The sequence below is a fragment of the Lepidochelys olivacea genome (assembly GCF_965140295.1).
Source record: "Lepidochelys olivacea isolate rLepOli2 genome assembly, chromosome: 4".
NCBI lineage: Eukaryota > Metazoa > Chordata > Testudines > Cheloniidae > Lepidochelys > Lepidochelys olivacea.
Genome location: NC_140414.1, coordinates 29,764,243 through 29,788,520, shown reverse-complemented (window position 1 = coordinate 29,788,520; position 24,278 = coordinate 29,764,243). Strand labels below are relative to the sequence as shown.

General features: G+C 42.7%; 1 protein-coding gene across 2 annotated transcripts in view; it reads right to left on the bottom strand.

Annotated features, from left to right (window-relative positions):
* The window catches only part of GRID2 (glutamate ionotropic receptor delta type subunit 2), a 1,048,711-nt gene that overhangs the window by 80,882 nt on the left and 943,551 nt on the right, over positions 1-24,278 (bottom strand). For both annotated transcript variants that reach the window (XM_084626026.1, XM_084626027.1), the window contains one exon: positions 14,117-14,283. In XM_084626026.1, coding sequence (XP_084482152.1) covers positions 14,117-14,283 — 167 coding nt within the window. The remainder of the gene's footprint in view (positions 1-14,116; positions 14,284-24,278) is intronic.

Below are 24,278 nucleotides of genomic sequence, written 5' to 3'. Positions count from 1 at the left end.
TAAAGCAAATTTCTTGCACCTTTGGAAATTGGCCTCAGAACAGAGTGAAAAATTGATCCAATAAGTTTGGATTAAGAGTGGGAACAAGAAATTCACTGTAGTGGAGAGGGCATTAGATTTGGAGTCAGGACATCTGGGTCTGTCACTGACCTGATGGGTGACTGTGGGCATGTCACTTCATCTCCTTGCCTCAGTTTCCCCATCTGTAAAATGGAGTAACGGCACCCTCATGTGTAAAGCAGTTGAAGATCTCTGGATGAACATTGCTATGGGAGTGCTATTATTGTTATTTTACTACTTTTACAAAGAAAGCTGTCTACTTAAACTTCAGATCTATACATTGGAGTGAGCAAAGAATATAAAACATGCCACTGCTACCAGCCCAGCAATGTATTTATATACATCAGTAGTATTTCTACTTCGAGTTAAAGATCTGTCAGTTCTGTTAAAACCCCTTACATTCAAGCAGAAATGATTTCATTTGAAATATAACTGAGAGCAGGTTTATTTTTTTTAAAAAAGTGAACATTGTGGACATTTTTTCATTTAGGAGGACTGTAAAGAATAATAATAGTTTGCACTTAGTTTGACTTTTATCCATGTTTTGTTCATATATTTTCTTCTATGTATACAAGAAGTTATCCCAGTTTTTACAAAACATGTCCTCAATTCTTCAAACTTTAATCAGACAAAACTCCCATTGAAGACAATGGGCACTCTACTTCCATGAGACTATAGGGTTGGGCCCAATATTTGATAGGTGGACTGTATGTACATACATATACATAGTATGAACATTTATTATTGATGTAATTGAGAGGAATGATGGCCTGGGATTATGACCCAAGGGACCTGGGTAGAGAACCATGAAATTCTTTAATTTTTGTATTGATTTAGTACTACAACATGTGACTGAAGAAACAAAAACCTACAGAAACCTTGACAAAGCAGTAAAGAAACAATGCAGAAAAAGAAAAGTGAAATTGGATAGAAAGTAAGGCTAGTGAAGCTGAAGAAGCAGGGGAAAGAAATGATATAAGAACAGTCTACCCAATCCTGAAACAGTTAACAGGATATGGATCAAAATTCAGAAGTGTCTCAGTGAAATGGAAACAAGGAGACATTTTGAAAACACAGGCAGAACAAGAAAAATAGAAGTTCTAAACCAGCCAGAATCAGTTACAAGACTGGAATTTAACAATGATAAACCATTAGACCTAGATATAGATGTATCTGTGGTAAAAATCAAAGTAGTATAAAAAGCATTGCAGAAGCTGAAAAACAATAAGGCTCCTGGTTTGGACAGAATTCATCCTGAGATGCTTAAATATGGAGGCAAAGATGTGGAATGAATCCTCTGTTCTCTGTGCAACAAAATATGGATGGAGGAGAAAGTGCCAGAAGAATGGACCCTTGGTATCATAATTAAGTTACCAAAGAAAGGTGATCTAAACAATTGTTCAAATTGCAGGGGAGTAACGCTTCTATCTGTCACAGGAAAAATATTAACAGTAGTCCTCCTGAACAGAATGAAAGGAAAGATGGATACCATCCTATGTGAACAACAATCTGGATTTAGACAAGGGAGATAGTGCACACATGCTATTTTCACCCTGAGACAGATTATTGAGAACACAATTGAATTCCAAGGGAGTCTTGCCATCAATTTTGTGGACTTTCAAAAGGCATTCGATAGTGTAAACAGAGAAACAATGTGGAAAATTGTGGAATGTGGAATTCCAACAAAATTAATTGACATTATGAAGGCATTCTACGCCAACTCAAAATGCTGCATTAAAATGGAAAATGGATTGAGTAAGCCATTTAGCATCAAGACTGGTGTAAGGCAGGGGTGCATCCTGTCTCCTTTTTTGTTTATGCTAGTCATCGACTATGGATTAAAACAATGCGACAGTGATACATATGGCCTAAAATGGAACAATTCAAGGCTATTTGATCTAGACTTTGCTGACAACATCGCTCTTATCAATGAAGATGCCAACAGACTACAAAAATGCACAAACCAAGTAAAAGAAGAATGGAGAAGATAAGTTTGAGATACAATGCAAAGAAATGTAAAGTCATGTTAATGGGGACTACAGGGACAGAAATCAAAGCTGAAGAAGAGAAACTGGAGAAGGTGGACAATATCTTGGAAATATCATCAGCCAAGATGGTCCTAGTTCCAAGGAAATAAGAAGAAGAATCAGGAAGGCAAATACTGCATTTGGAAGACCCAAAAACATCTTCCTCAAGACAAAACTGAATGTGTACAAAGCAATTGTTATCACCATGACAACATATACCAATGAGACATGGCAACTTACCAAGAAAGATATGCAAAAACTGGATGCATTTCATCACAAATGTCTGAGGAGAATACTGGGAATAACATATAGAGATAGGAAGATGAATGAAGAAGTCAGAAAAATGACTGGACAAGGCACCCTCTCACAAATCATCTACAAAAGATGACATCAGTGGCTGGGATACGTGCTGAGAATGGAAAAAGAACGCTTACCAAATACTGCCCTTGAATGGAAGCCAGAAAACGCAAGAAGAAAGAGAGGTAGACTGTGAAAAACATGGAAACAAATAGCTCTGAATGACAACAAGCACCTCAGCATGAAATGGGAAGATCTGGGGAGAAGGGCAGTTGACAGACAAGGATGGCAAATGTGGGTAGCCCAATGTGCAGCAAAGCATGGGATGGACTAGGGTCTAAGGTAAGGTAATTACTTTTATTTCATTTTATTGTGGAAAGTCCTGAGGGATTGTGTCAGGCCCTGCCCCAGAGTGAGCCCTTCCTAAACTCACCCAGCAGTGGTGACTCCCGTCCCATAGGCACCTCCCCCGCCTCCACCCACCTTTGTGACCTCATGAATGGGGTTGCAGAACCACTCACATTTGGCCCAGCCACCCCCCTCCATCATGACAAAGGGGTCCAAATTTGAGAGAGTGGCATGGCAACCTGGTGCATGGGGTCACAGTGCCACTCACTCAGATTTGACCTGGCCATCCCCATAACGATGGAGGGGTGGCCAGGCTAAAGCAGAGGAGCACTGTGACTCTGTGTGTTAGGTCACAATGCCTTCAGCAGCAGGTGGCCAGGCCCAGTTTCCTGGGAGAGGTGTCACAAGGAGCTGCTGCAGGGTAAGTTTTACAAGTTGTTTGTACATTTTATTTCATGTTATTTTGCATTTGCAAAAAAACACAGGGCTCAAGCTCTGGATTCAATCCCTGGCTCTGGCACACATTACTTAATCTCTCTGTGCCTCTGTTCCCTGATCTAGAAAATGGAAATGACAACAATATTATTATTCCTTTGTCTTCTCTATTTAGATTGTAAGCTAATTTGGACAAGGATTGCTTCTTTGTATGTGTGCATACAGCATCTAGGGGACCTGATCTTGCTGGAGACCTCTAGCCGCTTCTACAAATAATAATAGAGTTACTCCAACTTTCCACTGGTGTAACTGAGAGCAGAATTTCACCATGAGTAAATCTTTGATGTAATTACTATAAATACCTACACTATATTTTTATATTGTGCACTGATGAATGACAATTATATCTTATAAATTACTATAGGCACTTTATATGCAATAAAATATAAAGTCCCTGTCTCATGGGGACCTTAATCTTGATGCCTAAATCTAACTAATGTCAAATATGTATTTATAGGATTAAATTCCACTGTCAGTTTAACCAGTGAAAATCTGAAACAATTCCTTAAGCTGCAGATCCATCACCAATTAACTAAAATCCCCTAACAAGAAAATTAGCATAATATTAAAAAATAACACAGCCAACTTTGGGCCCTGTCCTGCAGCTGGCCCCCACTAAAAGTCCAGTTACTCTCCCAGGAATACTTACCACATGCAAAACAGCTAGAGGAGTTAGACTCAAGAAAAGCCAAGATGTTCACAGCTGAGGAGGGAACCTCTAATACTTACTCACAAGGGTGCAAAACACTTTGGTTACTATTCAGCTGCCTTTCTCTTGGGTTCTCAGGTTTAGGGGGTTTAATTCTTAACTGTGACTTTTCTTGCTTTTATGGTTCACACTACGTCTTAATAGAGATTTTGTGAATTATACACACATCAGCATATCTTTCTGATTAGTTCTGGTAGGTGTTAGACATTGTTACAGACACCAAGGCAGTACTTAGTGACACTTGGTAGTCACTTCTGTGAACTTGCAGACACTAACGCTGTTTTGCCTTTTCATATTTGTTTCCAAATCAAACATTTGTGATTTGTGGGGTGCACCCTGATGTGTAGTAATTTATAATAGCATTATGATTTATTTCAGTTTTAAGTGGCATATTTTCCTTTCTGCTGTGCAGTTTGCTCATTCACAGTTTTTTAATTGAAAACAGCAACAACTATAAAATGACAACACTAATGACAATAAAAGAAAAGGGACTGTTTTCTGCCTAAACCGGTATGCTTCCTCATGGCTCAATTCTGCAAGGTACAGAATTGAGCTCTCCTCTAGCTCTCTGGTCCCATCCAGGACAGTACTTAAGCACATGTCCAACTTTAATCACCTGAATAGGCACCTGCTTATGTGCCTCCCTACTCAGGGTCCCTGGAACTTAAAGTTAAGCATAATGTTAAGTGCTTATCTGGTCAGGCCTAGTGTGCTGATCACCAAAATTCTTTCCAATGATGGTATCCATTAGAAGAACCTTTTAAAGTGCCTGATTATCAGAAAGCCTTTGAAAGAAATACCTCACAAGCTAGCTGATATGCAATGGGGCAGAGTGATTTCCAGTACACTGGATAGCTACTTAAAAAAATTAACTACATTTCTCTTCATGAGTTTTGAATTTCAGATGCTGGCTTTATAAACTTGGATTTCTTTGCTGTCCATTTAAAGTGTCCATTTATATTCATTTATGTGGCTTTATCTATTGTTTTATCAAGCAATTTCAATATTCTGGTTCTATATAAGCCATTCCCCTTACTTAGGAACTGCAGTCTGTAATAACAGCAATCAATGCAGTTCATTCTGAGAAATGTGTGTCAGAAAAAGACTGCTGTGACTTTGAAATATTGAAAGTGACTGATAACAGAATACGTGAAGCAGAATAAATGCATACAAATGGAATTTTTAGCTGAGCAGTCCAAGTATGAACTAAATACAGTGTCAAAGTATTGCAGTGAAAGCTCTATGTGCAAGTAGTTACAATGGCAAATTACTAAAGGCACTCTGCAAAGTGTTTTATGAATAAAGCAGTGAGTAAAGTTTTGCTTGGCTGTATCCTTTTGTGTGTGTGCCTGCACTTAGTCATGAAGCAGAACTAAGTCATGTTCAAGAACAAAATATGGGAGTGGAAAAATCGCTCAGTTTTTATAAAAGGCATCAGAGTCAACACAAATGGGACTAACGCCTTGGTTTACCAGTTTGGGCTAACATGGCTTGTCTGGCACTAAAATAGTGTATTAAAACCATGGTACAGAGTAGGAGTCACAAATCCTGCAAACTGATCCACAAGAGCAGGTCCTCACACCTTCACTGAGCCCCACTGAAATTGTGAGAGCAAAGGTCTGTCTGGACAAATCTGACCACACTATCAGGGCCTCCACAGGAAGTAAGATATGAAAGCCTACCAATTAGAGGTTTTTCACATAGCCTTTCATTTGTTCAAAAAATGATCTGATTTTGCAAGAAAGCCTGCAAAAGACAGTTAAGTGTTTTTGCTAGAAATTATGACCGTTCTTGAATGAAAAATTCACTTAAGAATGGTTCTATTGTCCAGCAAAATCTCATAAATTATTGTATATTGTTTTCATTAATTTTTGCAAATAAAAATGGCCTTTCTAAACACCACTAATAGGGGCTTAAAAGTACAGCTAACATCCCATCCACATTGGCCAGATAAACTGCATTAGCCTGAACTGGTTTTAAAATGCGTTTAAAACCAGCTCTAATACACTTCATTTCCTCCTTTAAACAGGCCATATATGTTGCAAGCAAGAACTAAGGAAGAGAAAGCAGCGACTAAAAATACATTATAAGGCTTATGCTATTTGAAAATCTCCCTCAATTTGTTGAACAGAAGATTCCCATGCTACCGCAACTAAAAAAACCTCAACCCTCCACCCCCACCTTTCTGGATTTCATCCTATGAACAGGGTTTAACAATTAAACAAGTTTAGCTCAAGCTTTCTCCCCTGATTTGCCTGCTCCTTAAGTTCCTTCTTCAGGACTGCTCAGTCCATATTCCAGATCCTTTCTACCCCCCCTCCCAAAGAGCAACTCCCATCTCTCTGACATCCTGCTCATCTGCTTCACTGAGTTGGCAGAACCCTCATTACCCTGCTCCCATCAGCATCAACGTATATTAACAAGGCTGACAGTTTCAAACTAACACTGCCTGTCTGTTACAGGAAAGTTTGGTTCTAAGCTACCCGAAATCCAACCTCTGTACTCGTTAGAAATACAAAACGAGAAAAGATCACCGAGGGTAGCAACATGCTGGAATATATTTCAGTTTTACTGTTTTTTGAACTTACAACTGAGCACTTTTAAGTGAGGGATATATAAATATTGCCAGTATAACATTATAATGTGAGGAATGCAATATAGTATACATTATTTTCACTGCCATGGGAACTGCATGTACATTTGAGGGCAAAATTTGGCCCTTTACATGTCAAAACTCAGTTGCTTAAGGCAAACAAAAAAGAAAAAAAAGGCTGATTAGTAAGAAATAGTTCAGAGGGTAAAGTATACTGTCAACTTTAACACATACAGAAAAGAGTGCTTCTTTGCAGTAGCTTACACAATCAGTGGGGATTCAATTTGCATTGCATAACCAGTTTTTCTTTTTATAACTGTGAAGGAAGTGCTCATCATGAAGACAAGGGATTACTGCACTAACTTGGACCATGCTCAGTGTAGGCAGGGGATGTAAAAGCTTTCAGGCATGGCTCTTCCATTGCACCTCAGTTCCAACCTGCAGAATCCCTCTGACATTCTAGCCTGGGGCATCTATTGAACTAAAACTGCCAATCATACTGAACTGTGTCCTTTTTTTGTGATTTATCTGTGACCAGCTTCCTGAAATGCACACTGTACTAAGAAAGCTCCAGTGCCTTTCCCCAAGACTGTCTCATCGTGCTCCATCTGCAGCTCAGCTGCATCAGAATCTTTTAACCCCTCCCCCACCAATTAATAATAAAGCAAAAAGCTGCATTAGACTTTTAGCCGTGTTTCTATTTGTGTTTCAATTTATTTCAGACTTTATTATGTAGCTATTAATTTAAGCCCCGCAAGCACCAGTACCATCGAACAAGGGGCAGTGTAGGCAGAACCAATACAGTTAGTTTCCTAACCCCTTGTCAGGGAATCTGCTCACCGCTAGTGCACCTCCTCCTGGTCAGAAGCTGATTCCAGGTTCACCACCTCCTTTCCACCTCTCACCACAGGCTCTGCCTTCTCTTCCTGGCTCTCAGCGAGGCAAGATGCCCTGTGTTCCTGGTTTAGCCCTCTGGCAGAGTCATGTGTGTCCTCCCTTCCAGGGTATTAAAGTACCTTCTTACAAATGGGCTCAGGCCCTCTTCCTATCCACTGCCCAGCTGGTCCACTTCCCCAGTGGCTAGTAGGGGGACCTGGACCCACCCTCTTATCCAGGTTCCAGCTCAGAGACCCTCTCTTCAGCAGCCATGGTCTGTTCCATTCTGGATCTTACTGCCTCTTCCCTGAGCCTTCCCGAACCTTCTGGCTCCCCCACTTCTGCAGGTTTGCCAGCCCCCAAACTTCCTCCTCTAAGGGAGTTACCTTTGCTCTGTAACCCCCAAACACACCCCCTGTCACTCAGGGAGCAGCTACAGACTACTTCCCTGCAGCCCCCTCTCTGCTAACAACTTCCTGTCTTTATATGCCCAGCCCAGTCCCTTCCTCCTCAGCTGGGCTTCCTCATTATTCAGTCAGGAGATTACTGAAGCCACCCAATACCCCTCAGCTGTGGCCTGTCTTGTTAATTGGCCCCTTTAACCCCTTCAGGGCAAGTGTGGGGTGAACACCCCATCACACCCCTGTAAGGAAAGCATACTTTGCTGTACCACCATCACCAGCTGCATATGCAGCAGGGGAGGTGCAGACAGATAATAAGCAAGGCAACTCCTTTCTAGACAGCATAGAACTCCCTGGGGCATTCCACCTTGGTCATACAGTGAGGTGGGATGTGGCGAGACAAAACCTTCCTAGGATAGCGAGGGTCTGTCTTCATCATATTCATTATTATGGGGAGGTTATTATTTTTGGTGATAAGCTACTATGGGGAGTATTGGTTTAACTTGTAAGGTTGTATTGTAGACTTGTGGGTCAGAGGTTCTCTGCAAGGAAGAGAAGGAGGATACTTATGTGGAGAGGTGGGAGGAGGAGAATGGATTGCTTGAGGTGGGGTTGTAAAGGGCACAATGATAGTTTTTTGCTGGTAAGGTATTTTATTGAGGTGAGACTATAAGCTCTTCTCATAGTTCCACTTTTAGTCCTGGGCCACTGGCCTAGATCCACTGACACAGAGACTAGGTATACAGAATATAGCAACCCTCCTTTTCATCTAGAGTCAGAGGTCTGCTGGAGCAGCATGAAGAGAGGGTGACATTTTCAGAGGTGGGGACTTTAACTGGAGTTTATCTTAAAGGCTTCCTATATAACACATCTCTACCCGAAACAGGGCAGAGACTTTCTGGGACCCATGGGATTACTGAAGTGATAAAAATGACAGAAGAGAGAGCCAGGCTGCTTTGAGCACAGCCAAAAGCTACACCAGATGTGCTAGAAAGTATGCTGCATGTACAAGCCTGGTTCTTTCCTAGGCATCTGAAATTTGGATTATTGAAAGCATGATGAATGAGGTACATGAAGCAAAGCTTTGAAGATGGCACCAGGAAAATCACTACCAGTCTCTATTTCTTTTGTTTATCATTGTAAAAAAAAAAAAAAAAAAAAGGGAACTGGGTTCACCTTCTGATCCACTAAGTCATCATGACTTTTCATCATTTCTGGTAAGCGCAATGTTAGGTTTCCAAAGTAGCAATACTGAAGCTCCATGTGCCAAGAACTTCTCCTCTGAAGTCATGAGTATAATACATACAATTGTTATGATCTTGTTTTTTGTGTGTACAACTTTAAGTGTCCAGAAGTTTGTTGAGGCAGCTGCCATTCTGCAAGACACAGCTGACCCTGCAAGCTACAGAGGAGTGACACATTGTGCTTTCTGATGGTGACTTTACCTTTGTTCTTACATTGTTTCCCTTCATCTCAAAGTAAAGTTGTTTCAACAAATAAGAACATAGTTGCTTATTGTGTATGAAAAATACAAAACAATTGCAGCTTGATGTTAGTATTTAGCCTTGTTTGTCAGCCTCAGATCGAATTTTGGGTTTGACTTTTGATACTCTTAAATCCTTACTTATATGTGTGAAGAACAAAGGATAATGACACGGTGTGTTGCTTCTGCCCAGCCAGATGGGTTTGTTAGTACAATGAGAAAGAGATAAGAAACAGAGCACAGCTAAAGTGATACAGGATATGGTGGGAGTGTAATATATGATGAGCATAGACTGGAAGGCTGCCTGGCTCTTCTCTTAAGCCAAGGTCAAGCAACTAGTTAGGAGCGGGATGGGGGAGAGGCATAAAAACACTAGAAGCCAAAGAAAAGCCTGGCCTTGGCCAGAGCACAACCTCGCCCCTTATCCCTCCCATGGAATACAAAAGAGGTGGGACGAAGACCCCAGACTCATGACCCTCCAAAACGGAACATGACCATAAGCTGAAAGGGGTGTGACTAGGGGATGCACTACAGGTATATATCAGCCTTAGGAGAAGGAGGAGGAGGTGGGAATGTGAACACAGGGAATGCTCTGCAGCGTCAGAGCTGGGAACGGATCATTGGAAAACAGATTCTGCTGGCATGTAGAGCTATGGATATGCTGGCTTGGAACTAACCCCAACAAATATCCCGTTGCCTGTAATTCAGTCTTTTGGTCTTCTGCTTTCTGTCTGCATGACAAGAACCGGGGAGGGGGTGAAGGGAAAGCCCTCTAACACTTGATTTTCAGAGGTATTGAGCACTGACAGCTCCCAATTACCTCAGTGAAAATCAGGCCACTGGCCTCTGAAACTTATAAAAAATTTACCTTTTCTCTCTTGATCATCATCTATCATTTGGATCCTAACACAGAACTGAAAAATCTGAGTGTAAAAGAAAAAGTGGAATCATAGAATATCAGGGTTGGAAGAGACCCCTGAAGGTCATCTAGTTCAACCCCCTGCTCGAAGCAGGACCAATTCCCAGTTAAATCATCCCAGCCAGGGCTTTGTCAAGCCCGACCTTAAAAACCTCTAAGGAAGGAGATTCTACCACCTCCCTAGGTAACGCATTCCAGTGTTTCACTACCCTCTTAGTGAAAAAGTTTTTCCTAATATCCAATGTAAACCTCCCCCTCTGCAACTTGAGACCATTACTCCTCGTTCTGTCATCTGCTACCATTGAGAACAGTCTAGAGCCATCCTCTTTGGAACCCCCTTTCAGGTAGTTGAAAGCAGCTATCAAATCCCCCCTCATTCTTCTCTTCTGCAGGCTAAACAATCCCAGCTCCCTCAGCCTCTCCTCATAAGTCATGTGTTCCAGACCCCTAATCATTTTTTGTTGCCCTTCGCTGGACTCTCTCCAATTTATCCACATCCTTCTTGTAGTGTGGGGCCCAGAACTGGATACAGTACTCCAGATGAGGCCTCACCAATGTCGAATAGAGGGGAATGATCACGTCTCTCGATCTGCTCGCTATGGCCCTACTTATACATCCCAAAATGCCATTGGCCTTCTTGGCAACAAGGGCACACTGCTGACTCATATCCAGCTTCTCGTCCACTGTCACCCCTAGGTCCTTTTCCGCAGAACTGCTGCCTAGCCATTCGGTCCCTAGTCTGTAGTGGTGTAGTGGAGAAGTGAATGAGATGAGAACATTTTGCGGTTGCCTTATTCTTGACCTACAATAGACACCACATGCTCAGAACTGAGCAATTGCTGTAGTGCCATGGGAAATATAGACTTCTATGACATATCCTGACAGAATTTACAATTACTTTTATACCTCCCAGGAGCACAATGGAGGATTTAAGGCTCAGGATTGAAGAGAGTTCTTAATAGGTGTCATGTTGCATGTCGGCACACAGTTCCTACTGAACCAAGGGACACATCCTCTTGGAACTTTTCCTGTAGCATTCAGTAGTTTGCAGTATTAAAGCTCCTGTCATTACTTTAAAAAAAGAACTCGAGTGTGCTGCCCACAGGGCTGCTCGTGCAAAGGTGGTCATCTATTAATGGCAAAAAAAAAAAAAATGGAGGTGGGGTATTCTAACCTACCTGAGCACATCGATTTGTTGTCTAATGGCATGGACAGGTGTATTTGTCAAAATCTGTCAAGTGATTATGAAGTCATTGAGACAAGCTGAAAGGTCCATTATTCAAATCTTTCCTAGAGGGATTTCACTATTATTTTGATTCAATTACGTTGTATCTGCATTCTAGATGGAGTGGAATCAACTGGTTTCAGAGATACAATTATACAGATGGTTGTCACCATGGCTATCTGAGACCCTGAGTGGTTCCCTTCACATGTGAATACAGCTAAAAACCAGTCTCATTAAATATTCAAAAACCTAACTGTTCATATCTTTGTTTCAGCTTAGAACAAAGTCTATACATAGATTTAAAGACCAATTGCTTCGTTTTCTAAAGCTTCCAGTTTTTACCCTTTTAATAAATAATACCACAAAAAAAGCTTATTTGAAGACATTTTGATATTCCACTTAGAGCAGAACTACTTTTCTCATTTACTATTTGCAATTTCTACACTGTGCTGAAAGCCAAAAGATTTTTTTCAGCCCAAAACGCTTAAATCTGCAGAATTTCGAAAGAAAATCTTGTATTTGGTGTTACTCTTGCTTTTTTTAAACCTGTTAGTTAAAAAAAAAAGTAGTTGGAGAGGCTATTGCATATGAAGGTTTCAGAATGTGTGTTTCAGGGGGAAGGGAATTTTTTTTTTTCTTAACTCTAGTTGTGATCATGTCTAATACCGTGGGGACTAATATGCCTTACAAGCATATCCCTGCTTGCAGATGCTATTATTGTATCAGTAACAAAATTATAGTTACTCTTAATAAAATGAAAATACTACTACTATTTTGCACATATAGCTCACTCTGATCTGAGGGTATCAAAACCTTAATGTACAAGACTGGGCAAAATTCCTAGTGACTTCAGTGGGGCCAGGATTTCATCCTTGGTCTCCAGCTTCTCTCTGTTTCCATTTCTTAAAAATCAAACTCATGTGGATAATGCTCAGAACAAGATGACTTAAGACCCTGAATGGCACCTGATCACATCACTCTCCCCTCTCTGTGTATCTGTTCAAGAGCTTAGATAGCTGGGAAAATTCCTTAGAAAGATTATAGGAAGGATTTTTCCTTGCTTATTTTGCGTACTGTATATCAAGTGAACAATGCTCGAGTCCTAGATATTTTCTGCTGAGCTTACTTGGTCATGTTCACGGAAAGTTTCAATATTTTTGACAAGCAACTCCCTATAATGTTTTATATACATACACTCACATACATATACATACACACATATACATACACACACACACAATCAGATATATAACTCAATGCATTTAACTTCTTCATCACTTCTGTAAACTTTAGATTTTTGTTCAAGTTTATCTCAGAGCACAAGTCAGGCAAATAGTTCCCAATCAATAATATATTCACTGAATATTAGTCCCTTTCTGCTCATAGAATATCTGTGAGCAGACAACGATTTCCTTGAATTTACGTATTACTTGAAATAATTCAACAACCATCTTTTTTAATATTATACTCTATTAAGTGAATGCAAATATTTAAAAATCAAACTGTGCTGCTTAGTTGTAACTGGTCAGATAAGTCACATAGCATTATTTCTGGTTGTCTCTTTTCCCTATGATGATGAATGCACAAGCACAATTCTGGCACAATTACTTGGACAGGAGAATTTAAAATTCAGTCCTGTGAATATTCAATATTATAACTCTGACATTTGCTTTCTGCAGGTATCTGTGCCAGTATCTGAATAGTCTGACTATTAAAAGAAAGTGAACACAAGGGGAAGAAGCCTGAATGAAACATATTCATATGACATAGGGAAGGATATCCAATATGACAGCCACACAAAAGAAATTCCAACAAAGCAAGTGTGAAATGCTGTTATTTGCCTTAAGCACAAATACTTAGCAATAGGTTTGGGAGAAAAGGTTTGAATAAATAGGAACCATATAATTCACCCAGACCTTCATCCAAAATTCAAACTGGATACAAAATAAAGTTTTCCTGTGGTTTATAAAAGTATGTTTGTTCGTTATTGTTGGGTTTTTTTCCCATTTCACATGCATCTGCAATTTTGAGTTAATACTGAATGCTGAGAAAGCACAATAAAGACAGTTCTGTTGGTATTTCTGGTCTGACCAAAAGCAATAGGTACCAGAAATCTCACTAAAGATCTCACTTTTGCAGCTCCAAAAAGTTGAGTAAGCTTTGGAAATACCTCCTAACTTTCTTACACTATTTTCTCTCCTTAGAAAAGGCTTGTAACTTTTTTTGGGGAGGGGACATCTTCTCAAGAGCACTGAGTGGGGGACCCTGCTATCCACATAATATAGGTTCCACAAATCTTTTTTGCTGCCAATAAATTTCAGTTCAACTCTCTGTTGTTTCTCAGGAGGGGTGAGAGCAACTAAAGCAAAACTAAGTATTTTAATGATACTGCTAGAGGAATGAATAATCAACTTCAGCATAAAATACCAGAATATGCAATTGGTAGTTACCTGCTTCAATGACATGTTCAATGATGTAAGGCCAGGTGACTCCAGTGTCTTTTTTCATTCCTTTCTTTTTGCAAAGTGGGACATTTTCCTGTTTTTACGTACGTTCACAAGTAAGTGAATGCATATTTAGAAAATCAGGAAGTTTTTCTCCCAAAGAAAATGCAACTAGAAATGGTTCCACAGCTGAGAGATATCTGCCCTTAATCCCTATTCCATCCTCTCCAGAATCTTACCTTTGTGAGAAGACATCTCTGTAGGGGCTGCCATGCTGGAGTGCAATTCCATATCCCCTGTCTGCGACAGTGTTCCCAACTGTGTAAAAGGAGCAGTCTGGGTCATTGATGGCCACGTATTCCAGTACTGCTGCATCCCACACAAAGGCATAGTTCCCATATTTCACCTGTAGCAAATAGAAGAAGAGCTTAAGGATGCAGCTTGTCAACTCCAAAACAAGGCAGTTGTGACCAAAACTCATTACCATCTGAAGGCTGTTTGGTTAAAAAAATGTTGAGGTTTCAGTCCAGTTCCCAGCAGGTAAGTGTCCATATCCCCAAAACCACTGCCACAACTGATGCTGGTTGATTCTTTTGTTTGTAGACGCAGCAGACATGCTAGGAATTGAATGTGAACTGAAAACAATTTGCCCTCAGAGATGAGGCATGCTGGTGGAGAATTTGGGATAAGTTTGTACTCTTCTGGTTCAGTGTACAAATGGAGGACTTCAGTCCCCAGGGCTATTAACTGGGCACCTTTCACCTGTGCTAAATTCACACAGTGTAGATGTGTTTGTGAGAGAGAATCAATGCAGTGCCTATTTTACTCCCTTCACACTTGTGACCAACCCTCTGGACCTGGTGAAAGGATAATTTTATGGTGAAGGCAATGGATTGAGACAGAGAAGATCTGTCATCAATGCTCAGTTCTGCCACTGATTCCATGTATGACCTTGGACATGTCACTTGGTAACAGATTTTCAGAAAAGCACGACTCTCATTTAGGACCAACATGGAGTGGCCAGATTTTCAAAAGTGCTCAAAGGGAGCTGCTGGGTACTGAGAATTTTTGAAAATCTGGTTATTTATCTCTGTCTAAATTCCATATCTGTAAAATGGGAATAGTAATTCCCTGCTTCAGAAGGATACCATGAGAATAAATATATTAATATTTGTGAGGTGCTCAGAGGCTGTGGTGATTGGAACCAGATAAGTATCTAGATAGAAAATTGCTTCAGTGACCCTAAATACAAGATTCTTTTAAAGGGAAGCATTGCTCTACAGATATATTTCCCCTGTATTTAAAAAAAACCACAGTAGCAGCTCTGTGTTTCATTGTCAAGATGGACCACGACTGGCATATTACAATACCATTCCAAAGAAAGCTCCACTTAGACCACACTGATGGAAAGATTTCTTCCTTAAGTTATACTAATGGAAAATGAGATGCCTTGCCCACCCTGCTAGGTTGTCAAATCTGCTAGGCAAATCTTACATGGGCAGTTCATGCAGCCTCTTTTACTAGTGATTTCCGCTATGTTAATATAGCTTTCTTGCTCAGCTTTCTTGTTTTAGCCAAACAATTAAATGATTGTGTTTCTGAAGATTATTTTATCATCCAGGGTGATGGAGCTCTTGGAAGTATTGTTGACTAGCCCTGGTGTTTCTGGCATTACTTGATGCACTTTTGTTGTCCGTGTGAAGCCCTTGGGCTCGTAGATGTGAATCACCACAATTGTGACTGAATCTGCAATTGTAATTGCCATCCAGACACAAAATCTTTGTTAATCCGCCAGGACATATCACTCCTCACAGCAGCAGCACTATTCATACTAGGTGGCCCGCTTGTCCAAGACGTAAATGCCACTGGCATGTGAAATAGAATTAGCTCTACCTAGAGAGGAACATACTCTTCAGCTGGGTCCATATCTTGAACTGATCTTAGGGCTTGCCTACACAAGAATGTAGCAGCAGTTGAACTTAAAGCTGCGTGGATACTCTTATTTTGGTTTATACCAGGTTTATTTTGGTTTACCTAAATAAATTAGGAAAAGATTTAATTAATCTGAAATAATTCTCATTTAATCCAAACTAAGGGGGTTTGCACCTGTTTAATTAAAATGGTTAAAAACCCCACTGATTTAAATTAAGCCGGTACAATTTTGGAATGTAAAGAAGGCCGTAGCATCTAAACACAAGCATTACTCCTGTAAGGAGAGGATACATCTCACATCTTATCCACCAGTATATCAACTTCCTATATTAAATTACACACACACACAATGTTAAAAGATCATTACTAAGGTTAAAAAGTCAAACACTAAAAAGTTAGGAAATGCCCTACATAAGGTTGCCTTCTTTTTGTGTGTAATCTCCTATGCTTTTAGAAAAGCAAACTGAACCCTGTCCCAGAAATTCCATCATGTGGCATCATACTGACACCCACATGGTTCATTAGCAGGGTTGGAGCCTTTAGATCCACTGTACTGGCCTTTCCCACTTGACTTAAAAGAGTAACTGACACCAATAATAGGTTGTCATCCTCTATGTGGGTCAGTGCTAGAGAAAGATGAGACATGCACTTTACCAGTGGGTTTCACAGATATTTGCTGAGCAGAAGAATGATGAAACTCAGAAATTTTAGGTCCCATTCCAGGAGCTGGAAGGGATTTTGCTCTAATGCAGAGTTTCTCCACTTGGATCATGATTCAAAACTGGGTCACCAGAATGTGTCAAATGATCATAGAGCTGGCTTTGCTCAGCTCCCCGCTCCAGGAGTTGCGACCTGATGCACGGGGTCACAGTGCCACTCAGATATGGCCCAGCCTTACATCACGATGGCAGGGGGCCAGCCTGGTTAAATTTGAGTAAGTGGTGCTGTGACCGCATGCACCAAGTCACAATACCACTCTCACCAATTTGGCCTGGCCAGCCCTGCCATCAGGTCAATGCCTGAAGCGAGGAGCCAAACCCAGCCAGCATTGCAGGAGAGGAGACAGGACATAGTGGTTGGTGTTACATTCCCCAGTAAGTACTGGTTCCCTGATATATCCTCTGCCCCACAGCCAGGTGACACCCCGTCTTCCATGCCCCCTGTCCTGCCTTGCATCTTGGGCCCCTCCATGTATCCCCAATCCCAAAGCTGTGTGACTCCCCCTCTGTCATACCATCCATCCTGGCCCCCAGCACCCCAGATCTTCCCCCACTGCAACCCCCATCCCCTTCCACACCCAACTCCTTTCCTCAGCTCCCCCACATATCCCAAATCCCCCATCCCTTTACCCTCTGCTCCCTGTGGATCGTGTGTGGGGGCTGTGTATTTTTTTTTTTGGGAAGTTAGCAGCTTGCTACCTCTGCCCCCATATCCTTTCCCCAGTCTCCCACTTCACTCTCTCACCCCACTGTCCCAATCTACTCTCCCAGCACAAGCCACCTCTTGCCCCCTCTGAATTTGTATTAGGCATCTCCTACCTCCAAGTTGCTTGGGTCAAACAGCAGAGGCTGTTTTCAGTTCTTGTGCCTGGCCCTGTCCTGTCCTGTGGTAGCACAGAGCTGAAAGTGCAGGGAAAGTCCTGCTCAGCCCTGGGCTGGAGCATGCCCAGTGCAGATGGGATTTTTATGGAATTTAGTCTGCAAAGCTCTAGCAAGTCTCTACTGAGCATATAAAAACTGTAATTTTTTTAAAGGCTTATAACTTGGCAAATTTCGGTAAGTTTTCACAGAGATGGCCAAAGAGACATTCCTGACACACAGAACACCTCCATACCAAATTTTGAAGTCCCTGTTCCAAAGCATAGGGGGAATACAGCTTTTCAAAGAAAACGTCATTGGAATTTTTGACCTTCGGCAAAACAATGCATTTTTCTCTAACCTTGCTCTTGGAAATAGTGGACATGTTTTTGGCTGAATTTTTCCAAAAAGCATTCAGCACGAGGCAGACCACATCATGGAAAATATCATCCCAAATGGTTAAAGTTTGTCCAAGTTATAAACAACTGAAGACAAGAATTTATAATGGGAAGTGTCAGCCAAACTTAACACATGGTGCTATCAGTTCCATCTATACTACTCCACTGTGGGTACTGCATCCAAAGAAAATTGCACTGCAACCATGCAGGGCACCTACTTCTGCTTATCATCTTTTTACCATCCAGGGAACTTACTCCTATTTAATGCCTTTCTTTTCCTTTCCCACATATTCTCCTCAGTCTCCTACATACTTTCAGGATATAATTTATGTTATGTTAAATTTGTGCCCCTGCAATGCATTGGTGCACCACTTTCCTCAACTGGATGGAATGTCAGACTTGCTCAAATGTATGTGATTATGTTCTCCATGAGCGGTTAAATACAACAAAGTACAGACCTGTCATCTCTAAACTGCATCTGATTCTGTCACCCTCTATTTGCTGCAGCCTATAAACCGTGAAAGTACTTCCCTAGAATGAACTCTTTCATGAGTTACTACTGGAATTGTTCAAGAAATGCTGAACCATTGTTCAGGTTTGTCAAGGTTCCTCCCCCACTCTGAACTCTAGGGTACAGATGTGGGGACCTGCATGAAAAACCTCCTAAGCTTATCTTTACCAGCTTAGGTCAAAACTTCCCCAAGGTACAAAATATTACCCCCGTTATCCTTGGACTGGCCGCTACCACCACCAAACTAATACTGGTTACTGGGGAAGAGCTGTTTGGACGCGTCCTTCCTCCCAAAATACTTCCCAAAACCTTGCACCCCACTTCCTGGACAAGGTTTGGTAAAAAGCCTCACCAATTTGCCTAGGTGACTACAGACCCAGACCCTTGGATCTTAAGAACAATGAACAATCCTCCCAACACTTGCACTCCCCCTTTCCTGGGAAATGTTGGATAAAAAGCCTCACCAATTTGCATAGGTGACCACAGACCCAAACCCTTGGATCTGAAAATAATGAAAAAGCATTCAGTGTTTTACAAGAAGACTTTTAATAAAAAAATAGAAGTAAATAGAAATAAAGAAATCCCCCCTGTAAAATCAGGATGGTAGATATCTTACAGGGTAATTAGATTCAAAAACATAGAGAACCCCTCTAGGCAAAACCTTAAGTTACAAAAAAGATACACAGACAGAAATAGTTATTCTATTCAGCACAATTCTTTTCTCAGCCATTTAAAGAAATCATAATCTAACACATACCTAGCTAGATTACTTACTAAAAGTTCTAAGACTCCATTCCTGGTCTATCCCCGGCCAAGACGACTACAGACAGACACAGACCCTTTGTTCTCTCCCTCCTCCCAGCTTTTGAAAGTATCTTGTCTCCTCATTGGTCATTTTGGTCAGGTGCCAGCGAGGTTACCTTTAGCTTCTTAACCCTTTACAGGTGAGAGGAGCTTTCCCCTGGCCAGGAGGGATTTCAAAGGGGTTTACCCTTCCCTTTATATTTATGACACGCCCCCCAAATCTCAGCTAGGGTGAAACACTGGCTGGGATTTCTTCCTGGAGCTCTAGGAAAACAGAGTTAATAAGACACATGCATCTCTAAATATACTACCAAGTACATAAAGACTAACAATATTTTCCACATCTCAAGGATGATTTTAACCAGTTGATTCTGGGAAACTTTCCCGGGAGAGTGCATCAGCCACTTTGTTAGAAGCTCCTGAGATGTGTTGGATGTTGAAATCAAAATCTTGGAGAGCTAAACTCCACCGAAGAAGTTTTTTGTTAGTTTCTTTGACGGTGTGAAGCCACTTTAGTGCAGCATGGTCGGTTTGCAGGTGGAAACGCCGTCCCCAAACATATGGGCGTAGCTTTTCCAGAGCGTAGACAATGGCATAACATTCTTTTTCAGTGACTGACCAGTTGCTTTCCCTCTCAGACAGTTTTTTGCTGAGAAACACTACAGGGTGGAATTCTTGATCAGGTCCTTTCTGTATTAAAACTGCTCCCACACCACGCTCGGATGCATCTGTGGTTACTAGGAACGGTTTGTCAAAGTCTGGGGCCCTTAGTACAGGGTCAGACATGAGTGTCGCTTTAAGCTTGTTAAAGGCCTTCTGACACTTTCCGGTCCACTGAACAGCATTTGGCTGTTTCTTTTTGGTTAGGTCTGTCAGTGGGGCAGCGATTTGGCTGTAGTGCGGTACAAATCGTCTGTAATAACCGGCCAAGCCTAAGAAGGATTGAACCTGTTTCTTTGACTTTGGGACAGGCCACTTTTGGATAGCATCCACTTTGGCCTGTAGGGGGCTGATAGTTCCTTGACCCACCTGGTGTCCAAGGTAAGTCACTCTGTTTAGGCCTATTTGACACTTCTTAGCCTTAACAGTTAGTCCTGCCTCCCTTATGCGCTCAAGGACTTTTTGTAGATGTTCCAGGTGGTCTGCCCAGGAATCCGAAAATATGGCCACATCGTCAAGGTAGGCGACTGCATATTCTCCTAATCCCACTAGGAGACCATCTACAAGTCTTTGGAAAGTGGCGGGTGCATTTCGCAGCCCGAAAGGGAGTACATTAAATTCATACAGCCCGAGATGTGTGATGAAGGCTGACCTTTCCTTGGCAGATTCATCTAGCGGTACCTGCCAGTACCCCTTGGTTAAGTCCACGGTAGAGATGAACTGGGCCCGTCCCAGTTTCTCTAATAGTTCATCTGTGCGTGGCATTGGATAGTTGTCTGGGCGAGTTACAGCATTTAGCTTACGGTAGTCCATGCAAAAACGTATTTCCCCATCTGGTTTGGGAACTAGAACCACTGGAGATGCCCATGCACTTTCAGAGGGGCGGATTACACCCATCTGTAACATATCCTGGATCTCCCGTTCTATAGCAGTTTCAGCTTGAGGAGACACCCGGTAAGGATGGACCCTAATTGGGTGAGCATTACCTGTGTCAATGGAGCGGTATGCCCGTTCAGTCAGTCCTGGGGTGGCTGAGAATGTTGGCGCGTAGCTAGTGCACAGCTCCTGGATCTGCTGTCGCTGCATACGCCCAAGGGTCATGGAGAGGTTCACCTCTTCCACACCACCAGCACATTTCCCTTTGTAGTAAACACCTTCAGGCCACTCAGCGTCGTCTCCTCCCTGGGCTGTAAACTGACAAACCTTTAATTCTCTGGAATAAAAGGGCTTTAGAGAATTAATATGGTACACCTTAGGCTTTCGGTTGGAGGTGGGGAATGCTATGAGATAATTAACAGCTCCCAGGCGCTCCTGGACCGTGAATGGCCCTTCCCACGATGCTTCCATTTTATGGGCCTGGAGCGCCCTTAAGACCATGACCTGGTCTCCTACTTTGAAGGAACGCTCTCTGGCATGTTTATCATACCAGGCTTTTTGCTCTTTTTGAGCATCCTGTAAGTTTTCTCTAGCAAGGGCTAAAGAGGTTCGGAGGGTGTTTTGTACGTTGGTTACAAAGTCCAGAATATTAGTTCCTGGAGAAGGTGTAAATCCCTCCCATTGCTGCTTCACCAACTGCAATGGCCCCTTAACCTCACAGCCATATACAAGTTCAAATGGGGAAAACCCTAAACTGGGATGTGGTACAGCTCTGTAGGCAAAGAGCAACTGCTGCAATACAAGGTCCCAATCATTGGAGTGCTCATTTACGAATTTACGTATCATGGCCCCCAAAGTTCCATTAAACTTCTCCACCATGCCATTTGTTTGATGGTGGTAAGGAGTGGCAACCAAGTGATTTACCCCATGAGCTTCCCAAAGGTTTTTCATAGTTCCTGCCAGGAAATTAGTCCCTGCATCTGTGAGGATGTCGGAGGGCCAACCTACCCTGGCAAAAATGTCTGCTAGGGCCTGGCACACACTTTTAGCCCTGGTGTTGCTTAGAGCTACTGCTTCCGGCCATCGGGTGGCAAAATCCATGAAAGTCAGTATGTACTGCTTTCCTCTGGGTGTCTTTTTCGGAAAAGGACCCAGAATATCCACAGCTACTCGCTGAAATGGAACTTCAATGATGGGGAGTGGCTGGAGAGGGGCTTTGACCTGGTCTTGGGGTTTTCCCACTCTTTGGCACACCTCACAAGACTGGACATAGGTAGAAACATCCTTGCCCATTCCCTCCCAGTGGAATGACCCCACCAAACGGTCTTTGGTCCTGTTCACCCCAGCATGGCCACTAGGGTGATCGTGGGCTAAGCTCAAGAGCTTGGCCCGGTATTTAGTTGGAACTACCAACTGTCTCTGAGGATGCCAGTCTTCCTGGTGTCCACCAGAAAGAGTTTCCTTGTATAAAAGTCCTCTTTCTATAACAAACCTGGATCGATTAGAAGAGCTGAGAGGCGGTGGGTTGCTCCGTGCCGCCGTCCAAGCTCTCTGGAGGCTTTCATCTGCTTCCTGTTTGGTCTGGAACTGTTCCCTTGATGCTGGAGACATCAGTTCCTCATTGGATTGTGGACCTAGGCTTGGTCCCTCTGGAAGCGATATAGGGGATGGAGCTGTTTCTGTTGACTGTGAACCGCTCTCAGCTGGTGCACTATGTTGGGATTCAGGCTCCGGCTGAGCCTCTTGTGTAGGGTTATCGGCTGCTGCCAGTTCAGGTTCGGTGGGGCCCTCTGGTGTTGAGGTTGCAAGTACTGGATTCAGTGCTGACACGGGGTCTGGTGTTGGTTGTTCGGCTGGTTCCGGTTCTGGGACTGGTTCCGTCTGGGTCTCTGGGACTGGATCCACTACTGCTGTTGCAGACATTGGCCTGGGGTCCAGGTCCATCACCTCTGACTGGGTCCTGATAGAAGTTTCCAGAACAGAGCTAGGCCTCACGGCTTGTTTAGCCTGGCTGCGGGTGACCATTCCCACCCTCTTGGCCTGTTTCACATGATTGGCCAAGTCTTCCCCCAACAGCATGGGGATGGGATAATCATCATAGACTGCAAAAGTCCACATTCCTGACCAGCCCTTGTACTGGACAGGCAACTTGGCTGTAGGCAAATTGAAAGAGTTGGACTTGAAGGGTTGAATCGTCACTTGGATCTTTGGGTTGATTAAATTGGGGTCCACTAAGGAAGCATGGATAGCTGACACTTGTGCTCCAGTGTCCCTCCACGCGGTGACCTTCTTCCCGCCCACACTCACAGTTTCCCTCCGCTCCAAGGGTATCTGGGAGGTATCTGGGCCTGTGGACCTCTGGTGTGATTCCGGTGCAATGAACTGTAATCTGTTGGGGTTCTTGGGGCAGTTGGCCTTTACATGCCCCAGCTCGTTACACTTAAAACATCGTCCAGCTGACGGGTCACTGGGGCGAGGAGGGTTGCTGGAGAACGGGGTGGTGGGACGATAAGGGGTCTGGAGGGTTCTTTGGGAGGTAGGTGGGGCTTTGGGTGGCCCCCGGTAATAGGGTGTGGTCTGGGGTGGTCCCTTCTGGTCTCCGCTCCAACTGCGACCAGTTTTCTTCTTCTCTGCCACCTCCACCCATCTGGCTCCAATCTCTCCTGCCTCAATTACAGTTTTGGGTTTCCCATCTAGGATGTATCTTTCTATTTCCTCAGGAACACCCTCTAAGAATTGTTCCATTTGCATTAGGAAGGGCAAATTTACTGGAGATTCAACACTTGCTCCTGATATCCAGGCATCCCAATGTTTTACAATGTGGTAGGCATGTCGGGTAAATGACATGTCTGGTTTCCACCTTAGGGCTCTGAACCTCCGACGAGACTGCTCGGGTGTTATCCCCATTCTGGCTCTCGCCTTGGATTTAAACAGTTCATACTTGTTCATGTGTTCTTTAGGCATTTCAGCTGCCACCTCAGCTAAGGGTCCACTGAGCTGCGGCCTCAGCTCTACCATGTATTGGTCAGTAGAGATGTTGTACCCAAGGCAGGCCCTTTCAAAGTTTTCTAAGAAGGCCTCAGTATCATCACCTGCCTTGTAGGTGGGGAACTTTCTGGGATGGGAAGTGGTACCTGGAGAAGGATTGCTAGGGTTTGTTGGTATATTTTGCTGGGCCTTTATCCTCTCCATCTCCTCCACATGCTTCCTCTCTTTTTCCTTCTCCTCCTCCACATGCTTCCTCTCTTTTTCCCTCTCCTCCTCCATATGCTTCCTTGCCTCCATTTCCCTCTTGTGGGCAGCCTCTTGGTGTTGTTCTGCCTCCCTTTCTTGTTCCTTCTTCAGCTGCATGAGTTCTATCTGTCTTTCATGTTCCCTTTGTCTTTCCTCAGCCTGAAATTTGGCTAATTCGAGCTGTAGTCGAGCCACGGATTTTGCCATTCTAACCTCTCTGTTTTTACTAACTTTACACCCGAGGTTTAGAAATAAACAAACAAAACTTGGCTGTAAAATTTTGCTGTGCTGGAATAGAATACCTATTCTCTGATAGTGATTGTCAGCCTACAGAAAAAGACAATTCCCTTGTCTCTGCTGTGGGCCCAAATTAAAGTAAAAAACCTCCAACTACTTGGAAACCTGCTTA